Source organism: Apis cerana, linkage group LG8 (assembly GCF_029169275.1).
Source record: "Apis cerana isolate GH-2021 linkage group LG8, AcerK_1.0, whole genome shotgun sequence".
Classification (NCBI taxonomy): domain Eukaryota; kingdom Metazoa; phylum Arthropoda; class Insecta; order Hymenoptera; family Apidae; genus Apis; species Apis cerana.
The window spans coordinates 11998249-12023789 of NC_083859.1; the positions used below are offsets into that span (position 1 = coordinate 11998249).

At 28.2% G+C, this 25541-nt stretch overlaps 3 protein-coding genes and 1 pseudogene across 5 annotated transcripts; 2 read left to right on the plus strand and 2 right to left on the minus strand.

Annotated features, from left to right (window-relative positions):
* Nucleotides 1-15: 15 nt before the first annotated feature.
* Nucleotides 16-5467, plus strand: LOC114577811 (uncharacterized; annotated as a pseudogene).
* A 1879-nt stretch (nt 5468-7346) lies between these two features.
* On the plus strand, nt 7347-8850 carry LOC107999974 (phosphatidylinositol-glycan biosynthesis class X protein-like). Its single transcript, XM_017060050.3, has 4 exons — nt 7347-7555; nt 7953-8079; nt 8218-8526; nt 8609-8850. The coding sequence occupies exons 1-4, from the start codon at nt 7428-7430 to the stop codon at nt 8759-8761; spliced, it is 717 nt and encodes a 238-aa protein (XP_016915539.1). The 5' UTR covers nt 7347-7427; the 3' UTR covers nt 8762-8850.
* LOC108000017 (putative inorganic phosphate cotransporter) lies at nt 8637-16732 on the minus strand. 3 transcript variants are annotated; one of them, XM_017060140.3, is made up of 8 exons: nt 15167-16732; nt 14582-14882; nt 11783-11916; nt 10881-11181; nt 10422-10660; nt 10205-10354; nt 9638-10015; nt 8637-9356 (listed from the first exon to the last, which is right to left on the minus strand). In XM_017060140.3, exons 2-8 carry the CDS (start codon nt 14658-14660, stop codon nt 9156-9158), a joined length of 1482 nt encoding a protein of 493 aa, XP_016915629.2. In that variant the 5' UTR covers nt 14661-14882; nt 15167-16732; the 3' UTR covers nt 8637-9155. The 3 variants fall into 3 exon arrangements, with proteins under 3 accessions (XP_016915629.2, XP_016915628.2, XP_061935024.1); XM_017060139.3 differs by having other exon boundaries at nt 15138-16732; XM_062079040.1 differs by having other exon boundaries at nt 15119-16732.
* Nucleotides 16733-17314: 582 nt separating this feature from the next.
* On the minus strand, nt 17315-25525 carry LOC108000018 (putative inorganic phosphate cotransporter). Its single transcript, XM_017060141.3, has 7 exons — nt 25290-25525; nt 23916-24049; nt 20970-21270; nt 19247-19503; nt 18945-19094; nt 17768-18142; nt 17315-17684 (listed from the first exon to the last, which is right to left on the minus strand). The coding sequence occupies exons 1-7, from the start codon at nt 25342-25344 to the stop codon at nt 17520-17522; spliced, it is 1437 nt and encodes a 478-aa protein (XP_016915630.1). The 5' UTR covers nt 25345-25525; the 3' UTR covers nt 17315-17519.
* Between the last annotated feature and the right edge of the window lie 16 nt (nt 25526-25541).

Consider the following 25541-nt stretch of genomic DNA (forward strand, 5'->3'; position numbering starts at 1 on the left):
ACAATTCTGATCGACATGGCAATCGAATATAGGAACGTGCGAACAGTCAGAAATATCCGTCTTTGCCTGTCTATTAATATATCCGCCGTGCACTGAAATCACTCGTCTCTTGTGACATGTAGGTTCGTAGGAAATGCAAATAGAGTTTCTAGGACAAATTTTTTATTTTTTCCTCCGATAAGCTATAAAGGGAAATGGTCTCGCTCGAAACGTCCAGTTAACCGGAAAAATAATAAACACGGTTTCAAGGATGAACGAAAAATAAGCGTTTTCTTCGCACTACCTACGTTTTTTCCATATGTGTATCCAATCAACCGAATCGAGAATATCTTTAATCAACCATTGCATTCTTATTTTTTAAAATTACATTAACAATCGATCAAGGAAATAACAAGATATTTCTTATTTATCTTCTCTTTATCGAAATAAACAACGATAAAAAGATTGAAGAAAAGAAAAAAGAAACTATTTCGCAAAATTTCTTCTTAAAAATTTCTGTTAAATCTAAATTAAATTTCTAATCGATAAGAAGAATCGTTCGGGTAACTCGCATCGAAAGGACAATGATAATTCTTCTTAATCGAATATCGAATCGTGGCGACTCGCGAAACTCGTACAGATACGAGATCTCAGTCATCGAGCACTTATTTCGAAATCGTAACGTAGCATTCACACGGACAATCCGCGTACTATCCACCATTGTTTCGGATCAATTAGGAAGTATACTACACGGATACGTAGACAGTATCGGAATTCGAAATGTACGGAAATAAATCGGTTGCGCAACACGCTTGGTAAATTAAGATTGTGACGCGGGCGGATGCCATACCGATGTTTATTGCAAGACTTTTAAAACAACGCGCGTGCATATCGCGCGAAACGAAACGATGAATCCAAATATAAGAGGTCGTTGGAAAATCGATGCGAATCGCCGACTCTCAATAACGAGTTTATTATAATTTCTCCTCAAATTTGTCTTGATCCTGCGTATTCATTCCGCGTTAAGCATTACCTTTTTCTTTTTTGGAAAAGAATCAGGTAAAAAAAGGTCATCGATTGTACACCTAGCACGTACGATACAATATATTTATATTACTTATGAGATAAAAGCAGAGACGCCTATCGAGTATAAGTATATACTCGAAAAGACCGATAAGCCTCGATCATGCAGGCGATCTTGTACAATAAGCAGAGACAAGGAATATCATCGAGAAGAGTCGTTCGTTTCCTGCTTTTCTTTACTTTTCTCGAAAAATATCATTTAACATTTGCGTCCTCGTTAATTATAAAATATAAATATAAAGATCAGTCTCAATTTCTTTCAATCCGAAATTGAATTGATCGACGTTGAATCTCTCGATCGTTCTCGAGCATACGAAAATTATTCATCATATTTCTTTGTTTCGTTTGATTCATATTAGGATATGGTGCTGAAAGAAGAAGGGAGAAGTGAGTGAAGTTGGTCAGTTTAGTCAATTAGTCGGCACGGCGCGTAACGGTGGAGAGAAAATAGTGGGGGGAGTCCGACCAGTGGCGCGGTCGACAACGAGATACGACAACTATATCGGGCTCCGTCGTGGCTTGATCGGCCCACGAGGAAGACGATCCCCGCGCATCGCTCTCGCTGACTCGCAAGGAATTTTGTTATCGAGCCACGAACCACGGTACAAAGGGAGAGAGAAAGATCCCATAATCTCTGTTTTAAGGTAATCGTCCATCGAGGTGAGTGAGAAACAAATTATTTTCCATCGCGAAGTTGATTGTCGATGACGAACCGAATCGAGAATGGGGCTTCGACTCGAGACGAACAGCTTGGAGCAAAACGAGAGGAAGAGAGAGGGGGAGAGAGAAAGAGAGAGAGAGAAGGGAAGAGAATGCGATTCCTGGATCGTGGTATGCGGTATCGCGTTAAAGTCGGTCGTGCGCGAATGCGAGCGACAAACGGCGTGGAACGAGACGGCGAAGAAAGAGGCAGCGAGGTTTTTTAGTTGGAAGACGGGCACACGGCAGAGCGAGAGAGAGCGGGAGAGGCCGAATCTAGGGATTATTTCGGGATTGGCCAGAGATAAACCGGGCCAACGTCGACCGAACGAAGTAAAACCACGAGTGAACGGAGCCTTGAGGTTTGACTCATCTTTCTCAACTCGAAATTGGCTCCTTCCCAAAATTACGCACAACATCGTCGTAACGATGATCGAGTATTTCTATATTTCCGTTGTCTTCCCGATCTGCCTCTCCCTCTCTCACCCCTTTCTTCTTCTCTCTTCGCTCGTTCGAAAACCTTTCGCTCTTCGCATTTTCTTTTCTTTTTTTTTTTCAACGTATTCCAACCACGCGTATCCCAACCACGTGTACGGATCAATCGATCGATCGATTTTTTCGAAACGAGAAGTCGTTGCTCGAACTCAAGCGAATGAAAATTTTATCTTTCGACCGTTTCCTTTTTGATTCGAGTTCAAAGTTCTTTGCTTTCTCTCTTTCTCGACTGTCGCTAAAATATTCGAATTTATCTCGAAAATAAGAAAGCCTCTCGTACGATCGAAAGAAAATACATTAACCTCGTTGTACGATTTTTTTGACTATGGATATTTTTTTTTCTAACTCTTCTCTTACTTAAGTTACTATGTAACTGGTACGAGTTGGTAAATCTAAAAAAAAAAAAAAGAAAAGAAACGACTTCGTCGCAAGAAATTTGACGCAAGGTCAGGCCGAGAGGCGAAATAGCGAAAGAATGCAGGTTCATAATCGTAGAATGGAAGTTGTTCGCGCGATAAACGGGAAACAATTTGGCTGCGAGACAAGAGGAACACCGGTGTTGCATTACGTCTGGTACGAAAAGGATGAACGCCAACCAGTGCCGACCCACTTGTTCCGATAGGCCTTACAGCCAATGCTCTATTCAATGCGCTATTTCGAAATAATTTTTTATAAATAAAAGAACATCCACCCCACTCGGAAGAAAATAATACGGCACATCTTTCTTCATCTTTGTCGTTCTATTTTTTTTTTCTTTTTCTTTTCTTTTTTAATACGGCGCCCGATTCTTTTCACCGCGATAAAATTCATCGCGAAAACAATTTAATAAACGATATTTATCTCTTGCAATAAAATAGCTTATTTATAAAGATAGATAAATATATTTCATTCGCATTAGCATTCGCTTCGTGTTAACCAAAAAAAAAATAATAATAATAATAAATAAATAAATAAATTAAAATACGATCATTCCTTTTATTTATTGGTACTATTATTATATATATATATATATATCATAATATGATCAGGAAATTGATCATAATATCGTCATCGTTCCAGATGTCCGCGAAGCAGCTTTGATCGCTAAAATACATTCTAAGATATTTCGGAATAATATTTATTTTTTTTTTATTCGGCATTTTCGTTCCTTTTAAATCGTGATATTAAATTTACGTAATGTTAGATTATATTTCTTCTATTATTTATTAATTAAATTATTAACATTATTAAAATATATTCCTTTTGATAAATATATAAAGTATCTTGGATCGAGAGAAAATAATAAAAAATAATAAAATTTTCCTTCTTTTGCAATTATAAAATATATATCTTCTCGTAACTTTTGGAAAAGCAAAGTATATTTCGAATAATATTTGCAGATATTATCTTTTTATCCATATAAAACACGTTTATAACGAAAAAGAACGATTTCGAAGAAATGAATCGTAAAACGCGAAAGATTTTTAAATATACGTATCTGTGAAAAAATTTTACATTCTTATTCGAACGTTACACCGAACGATCGAGATAATGCGGCGATATCGCGGATTATGGCGCCAAATATGTGACAATGGCCGATGTTAGATGCCAAATATGTGATAGAACGATAGGTTAGGCGCCAAATATGCGAGGATACGTAAGTTGGAGCGCCAAATATGCGGACACGCGTAACACACGCGAAGAAAGGAAATCAATTTGCTTCGAATCGAATTAATTATTCCGAACAGAGGGACTTACTCTATATAAACTCTCTCTCTCTCTCTTTTTCTCTCTCTCCATGAACCTTTAGCATCGATTTAATGCGTAAATACATCGGAAGAAAAAAATTGTTACATAATAAACTGATTTATAAGTGATCAATTTGATTCCAGGTTCCGGCACATCATCACCTTCGTTCATTTCATTTTGGCATTTCTTGTCCCACCTTCGTCATCTTGTACTTCGATTCTTGCTTAACCACCTCTTTCCGTAACGTTCTAGGGCTAACAGTAGCTATTTTCGTTTCTTAGCGACAATATACGTGTAGCGGATATGTACATTCCGCTTAAAACTACTCTATCCAAACGTTATATATGTATATCTCATCATAAACGAATTTATAATTTATAATATAACAAAGGTATCTTTTATCGTTTCTTTCCACTCCTTGTATTGTCTCTTGCTTTATCTTTTAATTATTATTTTTATTTTTCTATGCTATTATTTATATGTTAATGTTATAAGATGGAATATATATATATATTTAGAATATATGTAATATCGATTCGTTTATTTGAAATTGCATTTTCTTATTAAAAAAAATTATAAAAATTATGAAAAAAAGAAAAAAAGAATTCATCATTCATATAGGAAAAGAAAAAAATCGAATTAAATATATAAAATGTACATATTTTATAAATCATTTGTTCGTTAGTTTATTTATAAATTAATTCTTTTTTTATTACAGAATACGCGTGATATTTTATGGAATTTTGTGTCACGTGTTTTCTGAAATTATTAACTGAGGAAAGAGTGTTTGTTACGCCATCTAGCATTCTGCGATCGAAATACGTAAGCAAAATTAACCCTTCAAGGACGACATCGCTTGATACGTTGCTAATCTCTATTATTCCGTCTAATACAATACAATTGACTTTAAAACCTAGTTGCATCGTTCTAAAACGCTAACAGCTATGAAAGAAATTTTCAAATTTGATTTCTTAAAACAAATCGTTACACGAAAAAACGCCTATCAAAGACTATGACAATTCCTAGATACTTACAATACGATATTTGCACAAAGCTACTTATTTTATCTATTTATATATTTTAAAAAATAGTAAAATGAGAATATCGATAACCATCTATGATTCTCACACATAAAATCTATATTATTCTCATGTTCTAACTTTACGTGCCATTCTTTTGAAATCGACTGACAATGGTTGGAGATCATTATATAAAAAACAATAAAATTACATTAATATTTATATAATCGAAAAAATACCGTTATTATAATTTAAGAGCAATTAATAATTATTAATTTTATTATCCTTGATATATTCGTAATATATAAGAAATGTAATATCATTTTCACAAATTGTAATGGAATCAATCCTTGTCGATGAATTAAAACGTAATTCTAACACACACACAATATAAAAAATTCACTAATTCGTCGTCATCGATCACTGAGAAATTTTAATAAATATATAAACTATGGATTATTATATTCATCGTCTTTCTCTTATCCAAATAATACCTGAGCACATGAATGAGATCCTGGCAACGAACACGTAAGAGATTAAACCTGAAAATCCTGAGCTAAAAAGTTATAAATTAACATAAATATCTAACGAGATAATAAACTTTTGTAAAATTTCAAATTTTTATGAATCTATATTATCTATTTTGTATCTTGTACATAAATCTTTATATTCATAAAAAGAATCATTAATTGATAATTGACTCAAAATTAAATATTAATAAAAATATTATCTCTATCAAAGAATATTTCCAAGATACAAAAAAAACTAATAGGTTTAAATATACTATTCGCATCATCTAATACAAATATTTGAAAATATTTTTCCAAGTTATAAAAATCCACTAGAAATACAATAACCTAACCTATTTTAAAAATTCATAATACGAATTAATGGTAATTCTAATGATCAATTAGACGAATAAATAAGAGAATAAATTATTTCTGAAAGAATTATTAATTATATCTAATAATATTCAATAAATAATTGAACAAACGTATATTAATGAAATATTACATAAAAAATAAAAGAATAATCGTTAAATAAATATTACGAGATAGATAATTCTTACACCTGAAGTAAGTGTTTAACCGTCTCGTTTCAACAACAAAATGACACGCGAGCGATTTCGATGTCGAATTCCAAATTGGAAGGAGAGGGGAGATACATGCTCGACGAAAAGTGTTGAACATGACACGAACATAAATCATTAATTTCCCGGAAAGGCTGTATTATAAGAAATGTTTTCACACTTTGGGGCTTCGAACGTAAAATCAAAACAAATACAGAAATAACAATACAACGAGTTGAACGTACGGATGACGCATTTAGAAAAGAAATATATATATAAGAATATGTGTGAAATGTATGTATATGTGAATTGATTGTATTATATATGTAAAAAGAAAAATGAAGGAAATTTATAGTAATTACATTTTTGTTAAAAAAAATAAAAAACTTGCCACATCTGCATGAAAATTGTCGAATTATCTCTTAATTGTCATAGTATGTAAGAATTGTAAACACTTTCAAAATCATCCTGCTTTCGAATCAAGCTTTTACAATCTGCACAAAAAGATGTTTTGAATTCTGAAACAATAATGATTAAATAACTGATATTGATTAAATAAAACTTAATAATCTATAATCAAGATCAATGACCGGTAATAAAATTCCGAATCGATATAAATTTTATATAATTACTCACTTTTGCCGGTAAAATGTAACTTGTCACGATTTTCAACAATGGATCACCATGCGCACCATGATGCGCACTGCATTTGTTTTATCGCTAAGTCTTAGCAATTTTTTGATTGGCTGAAAGATTACTATTATTTATTTCATGCAAAAATTAAAGTATAATATTTATATTTTAATCATAAATTTTTATATTTTAAAGTTTATACTGACTAAAAATATAATAAGAATAAATTATTATAATTAATTTAATTTAAAAATTATCCAGATTAAAAAATTAAAACGTAAAATTGAACATTTAAAAAAATCAAATTTAAAAAAAATTTGTCAACGTAATCTACAATATATTCAAAACATAAAAAAAATACACAAACGTATATATAAATATATAAACATTTAATAAATTATAAAATAAATTTTCTATAGATTAGTCGATGATAATTAAAATTGCAAACATAATGTAATGTATTCTTTTTCAATATTAAAATAATATATAAGTACTCATTAAATGTATAAATATATATACATATACTTGAATAAGTTGTACTCGAATATTATACATGCATATTGAAATTACGATTTCTAAAATTTGATATATAAATCTTAAAAATGAATATAAAAATATTCACGTAATATTCAAAAAATTGCATATCAGTGACATCTATCAATTTGTTATAAAAGTAAAATGTATTATCTTGAAATGCATCAATTATATATTATATTTAAAAAATGACATTAAATTGTGCCAAACGATATTTTATACAAATTATTTTATTTTACACACTAATTTTATTGGTAAATTGTGATGAATTAGAAGCTCGTATTTCGTTAAATATAGAAGGAACAGGATTTCATAGGTTATGTATATCAAAATACATACATACATATATATATATATTTATATATATACATATATAGTAAAAATGCCTATTATTCAAATTAATTAATTAAATAATCTATAACGATTATTAATGTGAGAATTTAAGAATATAATTAATTTTTGTATATAATATCTATTAATGTATTATTAAATTTATAATTTTCGTATCATATTTAAACGAAGAAATTTAAAAATTTTAATTGTTAATTATATTTATATAAATATATTTTATCATAAATGGAAATATATTTGATACATAAAATTTACATATTAATAGAAAGTATATATTTAGAAGATATAGATTTAAATAGCGATAATTTATAAAAATTTGTTAAATATTTTACTTTATTTTTAACAACAAATTTCATTTATAGATATTTAATTTATCAAATATATATCGATCAATTTATAGAGGATTGTTACATTACTCTTTATTTACAACTTCCATCTGCTTTATACGTTGATGTTAATGAATTAAATCATTTAAGAAGACTTGGAATTGTAAGTAGAATAATTTAAGATATTATTACAATATACATATGAAATTATTTATTCAATCCAAGTTTTATATCTTATATTATTATTTTTTAATAAGCAATATAAAATATTTTTTATATTTTTTATATTTGATCATTCCAGAGCACAGCATGCTGTAGTGGAGAAACCAATGTCGAATTATTCACTGAAAAAGCACAAATACAAAATATAAGTATTTGTTCACGTTTAACAAACATAGAAAGTACCTTAAAAGTTCCAGTACATCAACGTTATCGATATGCTAGTGTAAATGATAAATACATAAATATTAGCTTACCAGATCCAAAGTTGTTATTGGGCTGTAGAAAAAGACTCAAAGAATACAGAATTTCTAAAATTGATTTATGTTCTCCATGCGTAGATGTCGTACCTAAATGGAGAGAGATTCCATATGTGATGCTAAATAATAAAGTATGTAAGAATATCAAAATTATATATTATTTATATAACTTTATAAATAGAAATTTGTTGGAATTTTTAATTTTTTTTACAGGATATGGAAAATGAATGGACAATTCCGATTGGTGAAACAACTATGTTACCTTTGGTAACTTATACAACATTGTTATTAACAATATTATGTACAATATTCCTTATACATACAATTTGGAAATCTATGCCTAAACAACATCTTAAGAAAGAGTAACATACCTTAATTAAATACGTTAATGTATTATGATCATTTGTACTTTAATAGTAACAAATTTTTAATAAACTTGCATAAATACGTTCATACGTATTGTTCTTTAATTTAATAAATATAATATTAAATACAATATTAAATATAATATTAAATATAATATTTATATATAACATAAATATTTATATACAATGCACATTTAAAAATCATATGCATTTACAGATAAAATAATGATATATTTTTCCTATGTATTCACAAATAAAATAATGAAAATGATGATATTTTAATTGTTCGATCACAGCATTTATAATACATTTTATTAATAGTTATGATAAATATTTATACTGTCTAGCATCATGATAACACCATCACAATTCTTTTTCTATAAAAAGCCATCTTTTCAATATTCTTTGGTTTTTTGTACATTTCCATTCTCCACCGATGATTCATTCGTAGAATTCATAGCGATATCTTTCTGTTTTTCTACAGGATCATTCCATGCTTGAATTTTAGATGTACCAAACATGATAAAAATTAAATTTCCAACGAAATATATTATACTTGTTAAAAAGAATACATTTTTCCATTCTTCAACATTAGTCTGGAAATTTAAAAATAATAAAAATTAATACACTTTATATTTTCACATTTATTATTTCGAATAATTATATTATTCAATTCTAACGTATTATATTATTCGTCAATATCGAGATATAATTCGCGTAATGTGTTTCTTTTTTCATTTGTTGTATAAACAATATATATTATTCGAGAAATCAATATTGAAAACATATCGTTTTATCAAATTTTCATATAATTTAAATACACAAATAATAAGACGTAAATTTTTTTAGATAATAATAAATAATATATTACACATACCTTGTCATGAACGATAACACCGACGATTAATGGAGCCAAAATACTAAAAATATTCGCTACGGTATTTATGATACCCATCAATGGTCCAGCAAAATTTGGACTGAGATCCATATGATTGACGTTGTGTCCACAATAAATAGCAACATTGCTAGTAACAGCAATTACCAAAATTGCCACTGCTATTTCAGAGTGTTCTTTGTCAACATATCCAAGACCTATTAATGCGAGCGCTGGTACCCATTCACCGAACGTATTGCAAATCTTTCTCGATGCTTGAATAGTGAGGATATTTCGCTTGATAAGTAAATCCGAAATAAAGCTAACGGGAAAACTAAATACCCATGCTGAGAAGTATGGTAATGCGCTCATAAGACCATTCTAAAACACGATAAAAAATATACGAATTAATTCGAAGATTTATAATATAAATAATTTCGTAATCCTTAATTATTATCAATAAAGCGAAAGATGTATAATTTAATTAATAATTTAATTATATATAGAAACGAGCCACAACGATAAATTCAAATTAAAAATTATATATCGAACAATTTATCTTTTACTTACTTCTTTAATGTTAACCTTAAATACCGCTTGAAAATACGATGGGATTTTCGTTAAAAGCATCCAGAAACCCCAAGTGTGAGCAGATTGAGTAGCCATTAATGCCCACATTGGACGACTACTAAGTATTTTGAGCCAAGGAGTCGATAATTTCTGGAAAAATATATCATTAAATGTATATGCCATGATATATTTTTTGAATATAATTAAATATTCTTACTTCTTCCGTTTCTATCATGCCAAGACTACTCTCGATATATTGTTTCTCATCTTGAGGTATATTTGGATGTTCGGCCGGTGACTCGTAACCGATGAAGAAGAACAAAATACTGGAAACGATAGTTATGCTGCCCCAAACGTAAAAACAACTGGGCCATCCCCAAGGAGAAGCAGCCAATAGACCCGTACTGAGTAAACAAGTTACATTTCCGATCCAACCTCCGGCATACACGAATGTCGCTGTAAATTATTAAAATATACAATAAAATATAACCAAACAAAAATTGTTATTTTATTTTTTCATTCTCTTGCATTTTACCCAAAATGAAATAGATTCGATCCAATAAATGATTCAATATTAAAAATGATAAAAATTTTAAGAATTGTAAATATTTACTTATTTCCGAATTGAAAGATCAATAATAACAATAACAATCAAAATTCCATACTCAATACTCACAGATTCTTCCTCTTTCTTCCATGGGCGCCCATTTTGAGAGTAACGCGTGAAGACACGGAAGAACAGTGCCTTGAAATATACCGGCGATCACTCTAGTAACGCAAAACGCCTCCCATCCCGCGTTTTCGGCGAGCACGGGAATTAAAAGCGTTACGAAACCGCACGCGAATTGTGCCAGTGAGAAAAGTTTATGAGCTCCCCAACGTTGCGCCACCATGCTGCCAATGATTTGCGTGCACACGTATCCCCAAAAAAAGGAACTTTGAATCACATCCTTGATCTTTTCGTCCCATGAAAATTGCTTGAAACATAAAGAAATAATCCAAAGTTGAGAAAAATAACTTTTAAAGATAAAAGATAAAAATTTACTTTTCATCAATGGCAATCGTACAATTTATTTCGTTTAAAAATCTATTCATAATTGATAAAGCGATCGAGATGAAAAATAATAAATGTTGAGCTATTACAAATACTTTATTTACGAACTAGTTTTTTTATATCGGACAGTAGATTGAAATAAAATGTACGCATACATCTTCTAGTAGTACGAATACGTATAATGGAGAAAAGATCACTTTTCGATACCGTAAGCATCGTTTTTAAGAAGAAATTTATCGAACACAAAAATGAGCATCGCGTCAATCGCGTTCGTATGCATTTGCAAACATATTTTACATTAGAAGTAAGAAGAGATAGACTATTAAAAATAATCTTATCGATCGATGATGCATTTTAAGATCTTTTATTTATTTAAGATACGATAAAAAATGATGCATTTAAATAGATATATAGATCGAAAAAGACTGTTAAAACTATACATGATATATATTATACAACGATTCTGGAATAATTAACGAACGAACAACGAATACGAATGGTAAGCAGATGAGAAAATATCATACTGGAAAAGCAGGATTTGCAGTGGAAGCATTAGTCATAGCTTCTAGTGTCACCGATGTGGTCACCCTAATGGCATAGCAACAGAAGAAGCCCAAAGCCATCAAAATGCCCTGCGTGTGTCTACATCCATACGATGCTGTAAATTATAAATTAAAACGTTTATTAAGACAGATAAAATTAGATATTATAAAATTAGAAAATCTTTTATTCCCTTAGACGTTAAATATATATGTAAAAAGTAGAATATTGTGATATTTATAACGTTTTATCAAAAAACAAATGACACATATATTGCCACGATTAATCATCGTATATTCGCATTGAACCGAGGATGATTAAGATTAACAACAAACAAGATTACATATATATAAGATTTGTGAGTTAGAAGCATTCCTAAAATTGAAAAAAACTTTAATATCTTTCGAATTTTTCTTCTCGATTTTTTCACCGATTCCTTCGTAATCGATATCGATTAAATTACTTTAAACACTTTAGTCACAAGTTTAACGTTTAAAATAATCTACGTAATCTATTTTTGTGCATTCAGGCACGTTAAAGTATTCGTTCAAAAAAAAAAGTTTATGAAAATACGAATAAATGTTTTATTCAAATTTTATAATAAATATCAAAATAATACGAATAAAACTATAGCGATTACCATCATAGATTATTCTAATACGTGAAATAAGATACAAATAAATCGCGGGAAAAAATCATTCCAAGAAATTGATCTTAAAGCAGATATGTGACAAGAATCGATTTTTATTTTAGACACACGTCAACAAGTGAATTGAACGCATCGTTACTCGAATAATAAAAACTTAGGAAACGTGGAAAATGATAGGAATTTCTGCAGATCATTCGTGGAATTCCCCTTGTTACGAAAAAATTCTAAAAATTCGTGATATAATATTTACATAATTCTAATTTAATCTAATCCGTTTATTTATTACTCTTAGACTCAAACAATAATACGAAAAATCGAAGAAATAAATTTTTTTTCTCTCATTAATATTTTGTTAATAACGGTTAGTTAGATTAATCTTGTGAATAGTGTGAATTATACATTAAATACGCAATATCTACGTGTATATATATATATATATATATATATATATATATATATATGATACAAAGTTTCTTTATAAAAAATAAAAAAATAAAAAACAATGTTGTTCTATATAAGAACGTATTAAATAAAGATAATTATTATATAAATCACGATAAATATCTTTGAAATAACTTTATAAAAATTTAGAAAGTTATAGTCTCGAAGGATAAAATGTTGAAACTTTTAAAGATATTCGCTTGCACGTGCTTTTCACGCGGTCTATCACACGCGCGATTACACTTATTGAAATCACAACATTTCGATGTCGCAACACGATTCTTTTTTAAATTCTTTTCTATTTTTTTTTTTTTTTCCTATTTATTTCGTCCTCTCGTAAGAAATCGAAATAAAAAACAGAACACGTGAAAAATATTTATCTGAGAAAAAGATATTATCTGTCTTTTAACAACACTTTTTAATAAAATCTTTGATTGATCGAAATTGAACTTTATTTACGAATTTAGAGATTTCGAGATAGAAAGGCTTCATTCGAATTATACGTGTAGATATAAATATATATATATAGGTATTTGTTTGCATGTTAGATACAAAGTATCTTATACATATTACATTCTCCTCTTTCAAAATTATTTGTATTAATCAATAGACAATTAATATCGTATCTAAATGATACATATTGCATACATGTTTTAAATCGCGATTTATATCTGTCGATGTTCAGTCGGTAGCTTATTCGATAATGTTATCGTGCGATCGAATCGCAACCGTTTTAAAAATGATGATACGATTTACAAGCTTGAAAGCTAAACACTCGAAACGAGACGGCGTTGCATTATATATTTCTCGCGCAACGCCGGGATCTCGAACAATGCGGAGAGAATGCGGACGAGTATTCGTTCATTCCACATTTCTAGGACATCGCGAGAAATCTGACATTGACGAGCATGTTGCCGTCATGTCTTGGAATTCGTAACGATTCGTCACGTATTTATGCCACGCACGTTGCACAAAACACACTGTGTTCTTAAACGTCCTCGTAATTAAACCAACATTTAATATCGTCGGCCAGAATTTATAAATGATCGTGAAACGATATTGATTCTTGAATGAAATGACTCTCCTCTGGCTTTTATGCGTGCGAAAAAGTGTGAAAAAATAGTTTGTGCATCACGAAAATTATTCCATCCATCGAAACGAATATCCACGAGGCGAGGCGAATCCGACAGTTTCCATCCGGTTAATTGATAAAAAGAAATATAAAAAATATAAAAAAGAAAAAAAAATATATTTAAGAAATTATGATGAACGAATGTTTGATCTTGAAAGACGAATCGCACGAAAGGGATGCGAGGAAAATGCGTTGATGGATAAAATAATTGCGCGGGGGAGGAGCAGGAGAGGAAACACGTGAGAAACGCGATTTTATAAACGAGGGCAAACGTCACCGATCTTTGCACAAGCCGCGACAAATCAAATTTATATTCGATCGATAATCCTGATTTATCGCAACTCGATTTGATTTTCGACCGGTTTTATCTCTTGATCGATCTTATTATTATCTCGTCTTGTACTTGTATCTCTATCTACCTGTTGTCTACCAACGTGTTGTTTCCAATCGTATCCGAAAATTACATACAATCGTATTTTTTCGACTCGACAACTCGATCACGTATCACGTGATATTTATAAATGAAACGAACGGATAAGTAAAGAGAATAAAAAAATGTACCTTTAGGCTTAGATACCGGTGTCTGTATCCGTTCCGAGATGGAAACGATGGACACCCTTTTCGTCATACGCGAAGTCATGTTTATTAAACAACCGATATCCGAACGTGTACACAAGTTGTCAGGTAGAGTCGTCACAAAGTAACAAAGTAAATCGCAAAAAAGACACTACGATCCTTCGATCGATCGATCGTGGTTTTATAGTCCATCACCGAAAAGAGTTTCTCCCACTCTTATTTTTCAACTTGCACGTTCTGCATGCGTATACACAGACAATAGTATATTATCACGTTTCTCCCTTATCTAATTGAAAAATTTTATATATATATATATATATATATATATATATATATATATATATATATATGTATGTATATATAAAATATATATGTATATATATAGAGAGCGTAGATGTTTCAAAACATTATTACATTATTATAATAGCTAAAAAATATCTCAGAAAAAGGAATGAATGTTACAAGGAAGAACAATTTATAGAGAGATTTCATAGATTGATAGAATGATAAAACGGTATTGACAAAGCAAATGTTACGATACGAGAGCCAATATTCTTGATTACGCATTACGTTTGACTAAGCACTTTCCGCTACTTTTTACTTTTCGACGCGCGCAACAATATGTCGATATTTCGAATCAATTTTAATTATCCACGTGCGAATAACACGCGTTTCGATGATATCTATATATAATTCGAATTTTCGGAGGATCGATTTTTCTCAAACCGTTTCGTAATGTTTCACAAATCGGACTAAACCCCTCCCTATACTTGTTGACTCGTTACGAGTTTTATTCCATTTCGTTGCTATAATTATTATCTTACCAATAATTATTTATCGCGAACAAGTGCAATGAACCATCGAATGTAACCGTTCTTTCACGATATAAATACAATAAATGGAAACAATGTATTTATTCATCGGAATGAGGATATAATATAAAAAAAAAAAAATCGAGGTGTTAAAACGAACGACAAAATTTTGTATCGCGAATATATCTATTTATATGTATATAAAATATACGCATCTTTATTTTTTTAGAAGATATATGTACATCGATTCGAACGTATTAATATCAAGCGTAAAAATTCCAGAAATTCTCGCACATGTATCAAATTGTAAATATCATACACATTACTCTATACATACATGTATACGTATATAGAATAAAATTGTCGATACAATAACATGCGTGATATCCACCATCTGATCGAACGATGGATATTCCGAGATGGGTACACAGTACCTATATTAAATGATATTAAATGAAAATTGAACGAATCTAGTCGTTATGTAGTACACATATATGTGTATGCATATACATATACATACATACATATATATATATATATATGTATATATTTGTAGATTTATTTATTTATATGGGAAGAAGACACGAAAAATCGCAAGAACATCGCTGGAACATTAAATTGTAACGTTATAATCGCATTTGCACGTGTCGTTATAATGTCGATCGCATTAAGTTCACGTATCGATCGAAATGAACGATATTTTGAACGATATTGACAATTACGATAAAATCGATAAAAATCGATCGTATCTCGCTAATTATTTTCGATTTTTCAAATCCCGTGATGTAATAATTTTTGATTAAGAATTCGTATCGTACGATCAAATGTTACGTGTTATAACGAAAAAACTCGAAGGGTTGTGCATCTCATTAAAATGCGAAACAACGAAAAATTAGTTATTGTAGTATTCATCGTCGTTCAAACTCCCCTTTACGTTAAAAAACTTTCGAATCGAAATATTTTTTCATACATCGACAGTTGAATAATCAACGACAACATAAAGTCAAAATATTATTCTAATATCTATGAGTGCAACGAGTATCATATCGATATATTATAATCGTATATTACAATATCTATTTATGATACGTTCTTGTTTTTTTCTTCTGTCCCTATATTTATTCCTCACACATCGAACAGAAAATATAAGAAAATAGTCATTTTACGCACAAGTCATAATTTACAACGAACAATATTACGATACGTTGCGTAAAAGTTTATTTATAAATTTTATAAATTTTATAAATAAACTTTTTATTTTATCAATTGTAATATATTTATTATATATATTGTAAACATTTAACAATAAGAGATAAAAAGAATTCTTGTCGCAAATTTTTTTTAACAATCTATGTTAAATATTGCTTCGAATTATTCGATGTTATAAATATATTACGATAAATCTTTTAGAATTTAATCAATAATTAAAATCGAAAATGAAAAAATTTTCCTAATTCGAATATATAAATTAACGTTAAAAAAAAATTTTATCAGTGCAACGTATGATTTATCGTATGATTTAATGTTCATTGCGATATAATGTATATACGTATATATTATATAATTATTATTATAAATTAATATAAATTTTTAAATATAAGAATAAGTATATATATAGTATATAGTAAGTATATACTATATACTAATAATATAAGTATTTAATCTAGTAGAAGAAAAGATATTTTATCGATATATTTACATCGAATGCGATAAAAGGATATTTTTATAAATGTTATTGCAAAATGCATCATATAAATATTCATATAATATAATTTTTTATTATTGTTTCGTAAAAATATTAAATTAAATTAAAATTGATCATAAATTTCTCGTAAAATATCATCACTTCACAAATAATTCTACCAATTCTTCTTCAAACTTCTGATTTAGATTAAATATAAAATAGTTTCTTTATTTTTTTTTTTTTTTTTTTTTACTTCAATTTCACTAACTTACGCGATACCTATTACATATATATATATATTATTTTTGAGCAATGCGACTAGTTAACTTTTAAGTACGGAAATTTATTATCATATTGTACTTATCGTTGGTTATTCGATTAATTTGTTAATTTGTACATATACTCACATATATATATCTTTAAATATTCATACAACCGTTAATTCTTTGTCAGTTTGTTTTTGAAGATTCGCAGTTTTTGGATTGTTCCATGGTTGAATCTCAGTGCTGCCAAAAATGATAAAAATTAAATTTCCTAAAATATAAATTGCGGCGGACAAGTAAAACACCATGTTCCATTGGGTAACGTTTTTCTGTAAAAATATATTACCGTTATATTAATGTGATTATCTAATTTGTTAATAATTAAATAAAATCAATTCGATTAACAATATACCTTTTGCGTTACGATGAGGCCGCAAACCATTGGTGCGATTATCGCGACCACGGATGCGATACAATTGGTGATAGACATCATTCTACCGGCGAAATTCGGACTTAGATCGATATGATTAATTTGAAATCCGCATAGAGAGCCAGCGTTTAATCCTACAGCTATCACAAGAATAATTACAGCCACTTTGTGATCTTGCACCGACATCGCTGCAAGACAAATCAACGCTAATGCTGGTCCCCAGTGTGCGATCGTGTTGCAAAATTTTCTAATTACTCCTGCCGAGATACCCTTTTTTAAAGCGTAATCGGCCAACCAGCATACCGGAAAACTTAAGATCCACATCACTAAATAGGGAAGCGCCGATATCATACCATTCTGAAAGAAAAAAGAAATAAAAAGATGCATATATGTATGTAAAAAATATGTATAAAAAATCTGATATAATTTTCCTTTTTTTTTTTTTTCCTATATTATATTATCTATACCATTTATTCCACCAATCAAGTCGATTTCCATTTGAAATTTGATGCTGCATTACCCGATGTAGGTAACTTGCTCGATGTATAGAGAGTGCTCGTCAGATCAATTACGAGTAACATTATACGAGTATATATGAGTAATATAAATACAATTTACAAATACGATTAATCCTTATATATAGATATTAAGTATACGATAATGTCTTTAATACAAAAGTAATCCGATGTAACTGTATATTTTTCTATCAATAATTATCAAATTATGCGAAAGAAAAAAATTGAAGAAAAAATGGTGTCAAGTTTAATCATAATATAATTATTTTTTTTTTTTGAAATTTTAAATTGTTCAATTTTATAAAAAAAATTCATATATTTTTGTTTCAAATTAAATTTTTTTCCATTCTTCTATTTTTCTAACTGATATAATCTTTCTATTGTTCCAATTGATATAAAATATATGAAATATGATACATGGATAAGATAAGGTAACAAATACGACGAATAAAGCTATACATTCACTTTTTTTCATCTCGTTTTTTCGATAAAACTATATTCGTTACATTCTACTACTAAAAACAATTCGATAAAAAAAAAGTACTGAAATAATTTTCATATCATAAGAATATAATCTTTTCGATGGTCGAATGTTTAAATTTAATAAAATTAATAAAATTAATCAAAAATAAATTCTAACTTACATCTACCAAATTATATTCCAAAACATCATTCATATAAGTTGGTAATTCCGTGATAAGAGTCCAATAGCCCCAATTTTGTCCGCAATGCACAATTATTAGAGCCCACATCGGCACTGATGTGAAAATAGCTTTCCACGGTGTTCTCATCGCCTTTAATAATAAATCATAATCGAAATATAAAACGATAAATAATTATACACAAAGTATAAACATATATATTGTTATATTATATTATATTTTATAGACGATTTCTTTCTTTTTTTCGATTATTAAAACGAGAGATAAAAGAAATAAATTCTTACCGTTTCGTTGCTCGGTTTTTCTTTTTCCTCGCTACTTTTTAAACTGTTTTCGATATATCGCCTTTCTTTTTCCGATATTCGCGAATGCTTAGAAGGACTATCCGAACCAAATACGAAGAATATAACGCCCCAAATCACGGCCAAAGCGCCAAATACGTAAAAAATAGATGGCCAGCCAGCACTCGATGATGCTAACAGTCCAGAAATTGGAAAACAAATCACGGTACCGAATTGTGCACCGGCGTAAGCAAGTGTTCCTAAAATTAAAAAAAAATATTAAGCAATAATTGGATTATGATTCATGTGTACAATCGGCGAATGTTTTAGCGAAATTTGATGCGAATAAATTCTAATAAAAAAAATTGATTATTCATCAAAATAACGTATATTCTATGTATATCTTATTCTTCGTACAACCAATATTCCAATATACAAACATTCGACAAATTCATTCATATTTTTTATAATATGTAAATGAAAATGATATTTATTCAATATCGATATTGTCTTAAAAATTAAAAATTCGATTTTACAACGAATATTTCAATATCTGTTGGAAAAACTTTCGAATATAATTTAAAATTAATTATTTCTCGATTAGAAATACGAATACGGATAAACTAACTATAGATGATTACTTTACGTGCGAAAAATAAGGAAAAAAAATATGAAATAAAATTTTATCGCTTAAGCATTTGTTTCCAGGAAAATTTCGAAAGGGATATGCGTAAGCGACGGATTCTCGAGTTCGTTTTTTTTTTTTTTTTTGCTCGAAAATGAATAAGCCTCGAATGAAAAAATTGCATATTCCATATTTTCCATTAAATTTTTTCTCACGGTATCATCCACTATCCGATCGTATCATCAAAACACGTATGGATGTATATATCCTGTATCTTATATAAATACAAAGAAGGTTAATATTCAAAATTCAAATTCTCGACATGTACGGTAAATTATAGATTTACCACACGTGTCGAAATAGAGGTTATGGAATCGCCGTTCATCCAAGGGTACGCGTATTCGATATTCAGGGATAATTCTTTATAGCTTCTTCCTCGCTTAATTCGAAGTACGAGTATGACATAATTGCGAAAGGAATGGTGGGGAGCAATAGGAAGGTCATAAACCAAGTAAAGTTATACTGTAAACTTAAGCGATACGATCGATTAGTGGAATAAAATTCAAGGTCGGAAAAAAATATATACTATATCACGTTAAAATCATGCTTGTACGATGACTATGAACGAATCTACATTTAAGTAGCTTGTGTTATCTCATTACACACGCGATAAATGAATTTTGCATGTCTTTTGGTAAAGACATGCAAATCGTCCCGATTTACATTTGCTTGCACAAACACGAATGCATCTCGAACGAATCGATCGATCGATATATCGTTTCTTCCTGATGAACGATATATCGAATAAATATCATATACATCGATAAATATTAAATATTAAAACTTGTTGGAGAAGCAAAGCAAAAAATTGACACGAAACGAAAAATTAACATATATACGTTACGTGATATTAAATTAATATTCGTGATATAAATTAATATATAATTGAATATTCAAATTGAATATTCAAATTAATGCAACGATGCTTAATAAATGGTCAATAAATGATTAATAAATGGTTAATTGGATTAAAGAAATATAAAAAATTTGAAAATATGTTAAATAAAATTAAGAGGTTATTATTAAGTAGGATATTCTCACCGAGTCGTGCCCGTTCAGTCGGTGGTGCCCACTTAGAAAGAAGGGTGTGTATGCTCGGTAACAGGCAACTCTGAGAAAGTCCCATGCCTACCCTACAAGCACAGACAGCCAAATAACCACCGTAATGGGCAAGAATTGGTGTCAAAATATTCAAGATTCCGCAAAGTAGCAGTCCGAAACTCAATAATTTTTGAGCACTCCAAAATGCCGCTATATAACCACTTGGTATTTGCATGATTGTATAGCCCCAAAAAAAAGAGGAGAGTATTGTTGCACTTTCGGTTGACGACCAATTGTAAACCTAATTACACACGATAAAACGATTTTTATTACAAATATTCGTAAATGTAAATCCCTAAAATAATCAGATCTCAAGATAATAGAAATAGACCGTTTTGTTTTTATTAAAATTTTTTCTCTCTATCACCACGTCACCACGTTCGTGTGCGTGCTCGTATAAATTATTTCGATTTAAGTATCGTAAAATCGTTTACAACGATGAATGATTCGAACTCATTCCTTCATACTTGATCTATCGTAAAAAAATTTGATACACGGAGATTTTGAAAATATTTTATTTTTAAATATCCATCGTTTTTTTTAACTTGCTTTTGAAAAGAAAAGGTAACGGATATAAACAAGAATATATAAGGTATAATGATAACTAATGATAATACATAAATAAGCTGTTTCATTATAAACATTGTTAAAAGTTTATCAATTTCATTGCATAATATACATATACAGTAATGTGATAATAAAACACACATATATTATATAATGTGGTAACTGAATGTGCTTCTATCATTCTATATTTCGTACGTTACTCGATAATTTATGTTATGTTACTAAAACGTATACGGAAATATGGAGTATTGAATATCCATTGTGTATGAATGGAAAATATGAGTATAGGAGGAAGATAGATTATAAACAAAGGATAGATTATACTGTAATTGTAAGTATATATATTTTGTTTAGAATTCTTTTCTTATCGGATTATATAAATGAGATAAGTACTAGGTAAGATCAAGTTACAATAATTCTCATCAATCATATCGTTTCAGATTCATTGTGTAAATTCATCATTGATTCATAAAAAATTGTATTAATATTTTTTCCATATATTTTTCATTAAGTCAATCCAGATATTGTTTGATCCGTATTTATCAAAAGAGATAATGTTGTTGCTTGTTATTGTTGAAAAATTTTACTTGCCACAATAATATTATTTTATTAGGTTTTATTTTGTTTTATTTAAAAAGATTATTTTTATATATCATTCGTACAAAATATATCATATATTATAATTAATATGCATATAATAATAATTATGTAATTTTTATTAAATTCACTATTTCACTGGTATATAAATAATTATTAAATTAAATATGAAGAATTCTTTTTTCGTATAAAATTCTCTTTTTATGGGAAATAAGTCGAATGATTCATTTTGTCCTATATCCACATATACCGCTTACATTCGTAACGTTATATAATATACGAGCAAATAATATTACTAAAGTCGTTAAATTTATCTAGATATTTTTTACAATACACTATTAAATGTATTGTTACAGAAGAATTCTTTGAAATTTTTATGGAAAATGATTATTTTCTTCAATATTTTGATATACCGTTATCGTTTATATATACATATATATAAACAAGTTTTTCCCTCTTTTATTACAAAAAACAACAATTCATCATCATTGATATATTTATATCAAATCATATAAACATGACGACGTATATTTCGACGATATATTTGATACCATCGTATCTATTTAAAAATCAAAATCTATAATATATTTAAAAAAAAAAAAATCCAAAATATTTATTTACCGTTTTCTCTTCTTTTTTCTTCTCTTTTTCTTTTTCTTTAATAGATATTATTCCATATATATATCTTTCTAAATTAATATTAATATAAATATGTCTGGTGGAAAATTTCTCTATCCAATTATTCAAGTATCCAAGTATCTATTTTTCCTTGGCAATAATTTTTATAATTCATTTCATAATTCAAAGATTGCGTATTCAATGGAAATATACTTCGTACAGACAAATATCTATGCAATATATATATACATAAACATTTTCATTTATTTATCACTCAAAGTTCATCACTTAATTCTAAAATAACGCAATTAAATACTAATAATATTCAACATCTATTATACAAATTTAAAGAAGATCAAGTGTTTCGTAAGACTTATTACACACATACCGATATCTAAATATACATCAAATTTATTCTTTAAACATTTATTTACGTAAAAGATCAATATTTTTATTTATTAAATTTATATAATTTATAAGAGAATATATATTTCAATTTTAATTTCATTTAAATTTCTTCATTTTTTTCTAAAATTCCATCTTAATGGCAATAAATAAAAAATACCGATTGTTTTAATAAAGTTATTATTATCATGTTGCCTACAAATTACAAATTTTCTATAGTAATTTTTAAAAAAATATATATACACAAATAAGATATATAAAAAAAAAGTTTTGTGACTATCTCTCTAAAAATATAATTACCTATGCCAGAAAAAAATAAATTTTAAATTAATGTTAATGCTAGTTTCGATAACAGTTATGCGATATATATAACGAAAAATGAATATGTCGTTTTTTTAAAAAGTACTTCCCATCTTCTAGAAATTCATTAATAATTTTATTGTTTTTATTCTTTAAAATAATTCAAAATATTTCATTATTATATTGTTCGATTGTTCTTTTTCATCGCATTTAAATATTAGAATATAAAATAGATTTAATAAGTTGTTAATTTTATCGTTAGTTACTTGTTGTTAGTCGGCAATGAAGAGATATTTAATGAAAATTTAAATCTTAGAGTTTTTATTTATGCCAAATATATACGAAAACTTAACTGAAATTTAAATCATAAATTATTATATGATTTAATATACAAGTTACCTCGAATTGATAACTGTTGGAGTCGTTCTGTGTCATTGGCACAATAGCTACCGACATGCTCACTCGAAGAGAATATCCAATCACCATCCCTAAGAAATGCAGAAAAACTTGCAAATGTCTGATTCCAAGTTTACCTGAAATAATACAATTGATATTTTTCTTTTTTAACATAGTTATATATCGTAAGCATTATAAAATAAAAATTAATATTAATATTATACATTCCGTCCTCTCTATAATCTCTATCAAGAATTTAAATTGAGGATAATTAATAGATAAAAAATTTATTTCAAAATTTAAAATAAAAAAAAAAAGAAACAAATTTTCAAAGATTCTTTAATAAATTATCTTTAATATTGCAACATAGAAAAAACACGATAAATAGATAATAGATAATTAGATAGTGCTAATAAAAACTTGAATAAAAATTCGACGATACATAATAAGATTCGATAATTGAATTCAATATCAAAAAAAATTTATTTAGTATAACAAGATTTGATAAATTTTCTTCTTTCTCTCCAGCAATTTTTATTTCTTTGATAATTTAAGAAATTTATACTGTAAAGCATTGATATATTTTTTTATTAAAAGCTCGATAACTAATTTTTAAATAATATAAATATAATGCGTATTGCTAATTTTTGTTATCTTTTAAATTATTTTGAAATTTTTATATCTTTCTATGGAATATAATATATTATAAACAAAATCATTATACCAGTTAAATATTTTTACGAGTTAAATATTGATATTAATAAGTTACATTTTATAAATTTCTTTTCAGTTTATTTGTATATAATATAGTTTCAAAAAGATATATAAAACACAATAATAATAAAACGAAAATTATATTTCTTAATTTAATCATAAAAAAATAAAGGATAAAATTAAATTTAAACAATCTTTTAGACAGATCCGTAAGAGATTAATAATAATAAATGTTTACGATTGTATAAGAATATTATTACAGATAAAATGGATGTTTAACATCGAGTACATCAATCATATAGTTATATTTTTAAAATTTCGTCGATAAAAAATATCATTCGATGTTACATTTTTATAATTACATATAATATAATATTTTTATTATAATTTGAATTGCTTTTGCAAAATAAAAATTATTAACTTTCTTCTTCTCTTTCAATTGTTACAATTATTAATTATCAATTATTCAAAACGACAAATCCAATTTTGAAAACATAAATAATTTATAAGCTTTGCTGAAAAATAAATTATAATTATTCAAATAACACTTGATACAAGTCAAATTTCACCGTTTTTGAAATTCATTATTTCAAAAATATTATTTACCAATAATTTCAAGAACATTAATTTTAAATAAAAAAAAAATTCAAAAACATTATTTACCAATAATATTTGTTGTCTCTTTTTGTGCATTCTGTGCAAGTTCCTCGTTCTTCATGGCTGTAATTTCCAATACTATCAAACACAGACTGTTCAAATTCTAATCTGTTACTCGATGATACTTATATCGTACATATCTGCTCCCCGCCTACTGTCTGCAACCTCTCTTTTTCCTTTACAAATCTATCCCACTTCTTCGCAATTAGTTTCGAATGTTTGCTTCGTCGGAGTTTGAAAGAAAACTGAAGTGACATG

Bases quoted from the DNA above. Each gene is read 5' to 3' on its own strand.
- LOC107999974 (XM_017060050.3), top strand. From the start codon at position 7,428: ATGACATTAAATTGTGCCAAACGATATTTTATACAAATTATTTTATTT. The intron at 8,080-8,217 runs GTAAGTAGAATA...TGATCATTCCAG, and splicing joins ATTTAAGAAGACTTGGAATT to AGCACAGCATGCTGTAGTGG. The intron at 8,527-8,608 runs GTATGTAAGAAT...TTTTTTTTACAG, and splicing joins ATGTGATGCTAAATAATAAA to GATATGGAAAATGAATGGAC.
- LOC108000017 (XM_017060140.3), bottom strand. From the start codon at position 14,660: ATGACTTCGCGTATGACGAAAAGGGTGTCCATCGTTTCCATCTCGGAA. The intron at 10,355-10,421 runs GTAAGAATATTT...ATATTTTTCCAG, and splicing joins GCATGATAGAAACGGAAGAA to AAATTATCGACTCCTTGGCT. The intron at 10,016-10,204 runs GTAAGTAAAAGA...ATCGTGTTTTAG, and splicing joins TTAAGGTTAACATTAAAGAA to AATGGTCTTATGAGCGCATT.
- LOC108000018 (XM_017060141.3), bottom strand. From the start codon at position 25,344: ATGAAGAACGAGGAACTTGCACAGAATGCACAAAAAGAGACAACAAAT. The intron at 21,271-23,915 runs GTAACTTGTATA...GTGTGTAATTAG, and splicing joins CCAACAGTTATCAATTCGAG to GTTTACAATTGGTCGTCAAC. The intron at 17,685-17,767 runs GTATATTGTTAA...ATATTTTTACAG, and splicing joins GCCTCATCGTAACGCAAAAG to AAAAACGTTACCCAATGGAA.